Raw genomic sequence first — 6,441 nt, forward strand, 5'->3', positions numbered from 1 at the left:
TTAGGGATTTAGGGGCAAAACGGTCATTTTATACCTGAAAAATGTTGGACGTCCCGGCAGTGCCCTGAATGTTGTAAATAATGTTAATATGTTTATTTTAAAATTTATGAAATGTTATGATGAAATGTTAATGCTAAAAGATATGTTGCATTCTTGGTTTAAAAGAAAAATGATTTATATGTGCATTAATTTATATAAGTGATGGAAATATGAAAAGTTGAAGCAGGTGAATTGATTGTGAGTAATACGATGATACGATGATATGTAAGGCTAAGCTTCAGTTTACGGGTGAAAGTGTCTCTGATGTTCCCGCCGTCTGGTACTGTGGTAATACGTAAATGGATCTATCGATCTACAGCTAATACTAAAGTCACAATTAAGGATCTGAATTTAAAAAAAGGAAAACATATACGTATATGATGAAATGAAATATGATATGAGATGATGAAAGGAAAATGTTAAGGTTTATGTTCATGAAAAATTATTTTAAGTAAAAGTATTTTCATTAATGATCGTGAATGTATATGCATTACTTGTTATCATGATTAAGGTTTGCTGAGTCAATAGACTTACTTGGTGTGATCGATGCAGATGAACATGATATTGATGTTAATGGAGGTCTTGATGGTTGATCTTGCTGGACTGAAGGTGCACACAACCTGAGGACCAGCTCTAGTTTTCCGCAATTAAATTAAGTTTATGATTTACGTTACTTTAAAGATTTTTATGAGTTATGAATGCTTTTGAGTGGGTTTTGAGAGGATGTTAGAGTTACATTTATTTTTGAAATAATGTTAGTTTTAGGTTGGTTGACGTATTACGATTTTATTCTTTGAATTACTTTTTCTTTGGATTTTCAAATAATAGTTGGTTGATTTATTTTAAATAGTGTAAAAGTACTTTAAAAATACATATGTATGTATTGAGTAAATTCGGCCGAATGCCTTCGTGAAAAAAAAAATAGTACTTTTTAAAAAAACGAGTAGTAGACGTTTCATATTAATACAATATTTGCATAAACATTTGAGTTTTCAAAAATCATATATTAGTATCATATTTGAAAAAATTGGTGCTTCAATATCATATATTAGTATAATATTTTCAATGTTGTGTACCGAATTTTATATGAAAAAATATATATGAACTTCGAGAGTGCTGAAATATGGTGAAAAATATATACATTCCAAGAGTACAAAAATATTTTCTCCTAATGAGAGAGTGAAATACTGAAATATATATTCTTTCTGACATGGGCTGAAATTAAATTTAAGATAATAATTTAATATAATTAATTTAAATTAAGTGCTGAAATGCGCGATAGTGGAAGCGTGAATTGAAATTAAAGTTAAGATAGTAATTTAAATAATATAAGTGCTGAATGCGCGAGAGTAGTGTGGATTGAAGTGCGGAAAATATGCAGAGTAGCCGCAAGAGAAAACAGATCAGCGGCCGATCCTCCATCAAACCTCCCAGGACCACCGCGGGCTGCCGCAGGAGGCCCACCGAAGACCCGTATTCGGATTACCCGAGACCCACCGCCGAGGAATGCCGCTCCGTGCGAGATGATCTATTTTCTCTCCGCGGATTTCCCCAGGAGTTCGTTAAATATCGTGAGCAAAGATTACAGATGGCTTTGAGGGAGTCTCAGTTTTTGACTAATGGCGGAGATTGTGGTGAAAAGGAGAGTGTTTTGGATGGTTTGATTAGGACTGTACTGTCACAGAACACTACCGAAGTTAATTCGGAAAGGGCTTTTGGTAATCTCAAATGTGCTTTCCCTACCTGGGAACAGGTAAAGATTCTCTTTTCTAATTTTTTGGTTGCGTTGTTCGAAATTTTATTTTTTTGTGTGTTTCTTTGTGTGCATGCATTTGAGATGATTTTGATTAATTGGCTTTCTCTGGGTCGTTGGTCAGTGTTAATGCAGCTAAATATTTCTGGTGTTGTTTATCTATCTTTCTTGTTTATCTTTTTCGAGGTTGTATTTCATTGGTTTTCATACTGTTCTGTGAGCTCTAATTCATGTGCATTAAATAAGATGTGTAGTGTCAATCCATATGAAATTCGACTTTAAAGATGTTGGTTTGCTAAACTCACCAAGCGATCTCAAATTTCCTTATGTAAGTCAATTGATTATTCATGAATGATTTATTTGTAGACAAACTAATAAAGAAGTGCACAGTTAAATATACGCACTTTATATATGATCTTATGCACTGTATCTATATTTGAGCTTGATTATCTGAATTCATAGATTTGTTGTAAGCTTATGTGAATTGTTAATTGATTGATCTCCAGTATGTGACCTCCTGTTATGCATGGTCCGACAAATATTTAAGGTTCTTGCAGCTGAGTCAAAAGGCATCGAGGATGCTATAAGATGTGGAGGTTTAGCGCCTACAAAGTCTTCTTGTATTAAGAATTTGTTAAATTGCTTGCTTCAGCAGAAAGGAAAGTTGTGCATGGAGTACTTGAGAGAATTGTCAGTCGAAGCAATCAAGGCAGAACTCTCTCATTTCAAAGGAATAGGTCCCAAGACGGTAAACTTATGAAATCCGTATTCTTATTTTTTTCCTTTTTATGTTATTGAATTGAATTTTGCTCATTGATTAGACTGAATGGGAGTTTTGTTCGTGGCAAGCTGGGAGTACTGTTGGGGGTTGCTCCCCTCTATCTTACATTTCTGTAGATACATTCAAGTTTTTCTGTAGTACATAACAAAAAAAGTGATATTTTGTTCCCCAATTTCTGAAAGACTTGTAGTTTTGAATTTCAACCCCCCTTCCAAGCATAAACTTTTCCCTGCTCAACAGAGTTGAAGATTACATGACTTTGATTTCCTTTAAGCATTATATTATATATTGCCTATATTTAGATTCAACCGAGGGTGAAGAGCCTGTGTTCTAAATGTGAATTTAACTCGACACAATGGAAAGCCTCTGGCTTGTTGATTTTCAGTGTTTTCCCTTTCCACTAATTAAGACTGGCCTCTTCTTTTTCTTTAGAATCAGATTTTTGCCTTCATATTGAGCCTGAAACTGGTGCTGCTGGTATATCATTATCCTGTAGTTTTAGTTAAGGCGTTTAGTGACACTTTTATCTGGCTAATAATGCTAAGAACTTGTATAACTTCAGCATTAATAATACTCTAAGTTAACTAATGGTACTTTAAGGATCTAGGGCTATTTTACCTTAATGAGTAGTTGAAACCCCAAATTTCTGTGGTGACCCGTGTCTTTCCTTAATTATTAGATATTATGCATACTGCTCTCTACACCAAAAAAATGGCCCCGCTATTAGAATCTAGGGCTATTTTACCTTAATGAGTCACCTCTTGGTTGCATTTTTTTGCTGTGGTTGGCAGGTAGCGTGCGTTTTGATGTTTCAGTTGCAAAAAGATGACTTCCCCGTGGACACACATGTGAGTAAAGTAAATGTTGTGGTATCCATGGACGCCACGGTTCAAGGTTTTCTCCATATCATGTTCAATGTTCTTAACGAAGTAAATGCTACGTGTCAACTCCATTTACAGATTTTTCAGATTTCTAAGACAATGGGTTGGGTGCCGGCTTCTGCAGATATCAAGAAAACTTATCTCCATCTCAATCAACGGATCCCAGATGAACTGAAATTCGACCTCAACTGTCTTCTGTACACTCACGGTAAGGCTTGTAAGAGATGCTCGAACAGGAACGTGGGTGGACTCGAAAACGAAACTGGCGAAGGCCATTGCCCTTTATTAGCTTATCACACGCATCATGCCCCTGAAAAGTGAATGATCANTATATGAGACAAAAGGTGCATAAGGACATGGTGGGTTGAACGCAAAACAGGATGAGATTTACACTGTTAAATATTGTTGGATTGCAATATGTGAGATTTTACACCCGGTGTAACATCCACCGTTCATCCCCACACCAATTGAATGGTGCAGATCCACCGGGTGTGTTAAATACAAGATTTTATTTTTTTTAATGAACAATATTCATTAAATAGGTAAAAGAGAGAAAAGTTTGAAACACACTGGGCATCTCCAGGAATATCCACATCCTACGAAATCATAAATATGTACATCCAAACAATCAAAACAAAGTAACAGAACATAATTAATTGGAAAAATCAATAACTTCTGCAGCACACGGGACGCTTCTAAACACCTGAACTTTGATCTTCAATATAACTCCCTGAATATTTGGCGCCTCATTGTCAAAAATCAGTCTGTTTCGGATGCTCTAGATGTGATACACTGTTGCTGCGAGAGCAACACATCGCATTTTATTCAGAAATGAGCTTCCACGGTAGACTCCTCGAAACGCAGTAGAGACAGCCGACGGTGAAGACATGATCTTACGCATTCCAAGCCATGAACGAACATTACTCCATATTGTTTTTGAAGTTGGACATTCGAAGAACAGGTGATTAACAGATTCATCTTTAAGCCGGCATAGAGCACATGACTTGTCTGAAAGGTAAGGCAATCTATCTCGAGTGAGTAATTTTCTATGTGCTACAAGCCACAACACAAATTTGTGCTTCGGAAGAATGCAGCTCTTGGTGTCATTAAGAGATTGTCGACTTAGTGACGTTACATAATGTGTATTTAACGTCATATTGTTGTTTAAAATATATAAATATCAATGTTCTAAAATGCGTCCTAGCCGGGCCGATAGGCACCTGGGCGCTCTTGGGCACGCTTAGGTGGGTTTGGGCAAGCCTTGGACACTCTTAAATAGGCTTGATTTGTTTTGAAAAAAATTGTCGGGAGTTTTAATATTTTAAAGCTCAATTAAAAGTTGAAAAGATGGTGCTCCTAAATGTAATGCAACACCAAAGAAATCGAGAAGCCTAATGAGAAATATTTACATCTCTCATCTTGTGGAGCAGAAACGATGTCTTTCTTCTATCTCTTTTTTCTTTCGATTTTTTGCATTTCTTGATATATCTGTCTTTGCTACCTCAAGTACATGAAACAGATTTGAAGAATTTTCATCGCTGATTCTAGTATCATTTTATTAAGCAACTTCCTCTGATTTTATCGTTATCTCAATCTCCTCATTTCAATAATATGTGCATCGTACGGGTTAAATACTAATTATGCATAATATGTTAGGACTCTTAATGTATATGTGGATGTTGGGCGGTACTAATTATGCAGTAATATTATATGGCTTTTGATATATTACGGCTCTTAATGCATAATTTTTTCTCTTTATTTTGCTTCTTGGAATCAAACAGATTTGGAGAGCAACAATGACAGGCAATCTATCTGAATTCTTTCTTATTTTATTGAAATGACACAATAGATTATGTAAGGAATATTTTGAACGCATTTTAAATTTGATGTTATTGTGTTGAAGTTATAGTATATGATTTATTATGTTGATACCATAAAATCTGATTAGCGACGCCTAGTCCCCGCCTAGGCGCTAGGCACTGGTCTGATGTCCGACTAGCGGCTAGCGAATTTTAAAACCTTGCTAAAATTTTAAGTTAAAATATATTGAGTAAAAAGTAATATAATAATAAATGATTTTCAGGAAATAATGAAATATTGTATCAAAAAATAAAATTTATATTATTATAATAAACTAGTTTCCAATATTCTTATATTTTCAGGCTTAATAATGTTAACGAAAACTTATTATGAATTTTCGATAATATTGTAGATGTCCATATTTCGGATACTGGCATGATAATAATCATTTTAAATTATATATAAACGTAATATATAAATATAAATTGATTCATTATCGATAAAATTCATAATTTGCCCAATATTTGTACCATTCAGAACATTAGTTAACGTCGAAAATTCTAGGTTAGGTCTTCAAATTTTTATATTATTATTCGTATCATTATTATTATATAATACAACAAAATTTTGTAAAGAGAGATTGAAAGTTTTTTAATATATAGTTTTTTATTTCGTTTCCAATTCAGTCTAAGGTTGTCACTTTTATTTATTTATTTATTTTATTTCAATCAACAGGCCTCCTTAAATTGGGGTTTAGTTATTGTCTTAATCTCAGTACTGGGTGAGGTTAATTATTTTTAGATAACACATGTATTTATGTTATTTTTAGATAACACATGTATTTATGTTACTTCATCGACCGACTGTCCCGTTTCTGTTTTTTCCCGCCCATTTCCGACAAAAGCTCACCTGACCCCAAAACTTCAGACCAACATGATCGACTACGACCCTTTCGACTGTAATTCACCACCTCTTAATGGTTCTTTATTTTTATTTTTTTATTGATTGGAGTTTGTATTTTTTTTATTATCTTTTCCATTATTTTCATTTCCGAAATGCTTAATTGATATATTTTTATATTATTTTCTTGTAGGAAGAACTTTTATTTTCTTGGAGCAAATTTGAGCTAAATAGATGATTTTTATCACATTTGAAATTGTCAAGATAAAGCCGTGAAACAAAGACTA

General features: G+C 34.0%; 1 protein-coding gene across 2 annotated transcripts; it reads left to right on the forward strand.

Annotated features, from left to right (window-relative positions):
* The first annotated feature begins 1,396 nt into the window (after window positions 1-1,396).
* LOC140977527 (putative DNA glycosylase At3g47830) lies at window positions 1,397-3,776 on the forward strand. 2 transcript variants are annotated; one of them, XM_073442271.1, is made up of 4 exons: window positions 1,397-1,792; window positions 2,340-2,540; window positions 3,365-3,467; window positions 3,579-3,776. In XM_073442271.1, the coding sequence occupies exons 1-4, from the start codon at window positions 1,415-1,417 to the stop codon at window positions 3,773-3,775; spliced, it is 879 nt and encodes a 292-aa protein (XP_073298372.1). In that variant the 5' UTR covers window positions 1,397-1,414; the 3' UTR covers window position 3,776. The 2 variants fall into 2 exon arrangements, with proteins under 2 accessions (XP_073298372.1, XP_073298371.1); XM_073442270.1 differs by having other exon boundaries at window positions 3,365-3,421; window positions 3,533-3,776.
* Window positions 3,777-6,441: the final 2,665 nt, after the last annotated feature.

The sequence above is a fragment of the Primulina huaijiensis genome, chromosome 5, assembly GCF_012295235.1.
Source record: "Primulina huaijiensis isolate GDHJ02 chromosome 5, ASM1229523v2, whole genome shotgun sequence".
Classification (NCBI taxonomy): Eukaryota; Viridiplantae; Streptophyta; class Magnoliopsida; order Lamiales; family Gesneriaceae; genus Primulina; species Primulina huaijiensis.

What these genes read in the sequence shown, in the direction of transcription:
- LOC140977527 (XM_073442271.1), top strand. Translation starts at nt 1,415, where the DNA reads ATGCAGAGTAGCCGCAAGAGAAAACAGATCAGCGGCCGATCCTCCATC. An exon ending in AAGGAATAGGTCCCAAGACG is followed by an intron (nt 2,541 to 3,364) that starts GTAAACTTATGA and finishes TGTGGTTGGCAG; the next exon opens with GTAGCGTGCGTTTTGATGTT. An exon ending in CATGGACGCCACGGTTCAAG is followed by an intron (nt 3,468 to 3,578) that starts GTTTTCTCCATA and finishes CGGCTTCTGCAG; the next exon opens with ATATCAAGAAAACTTATCTC.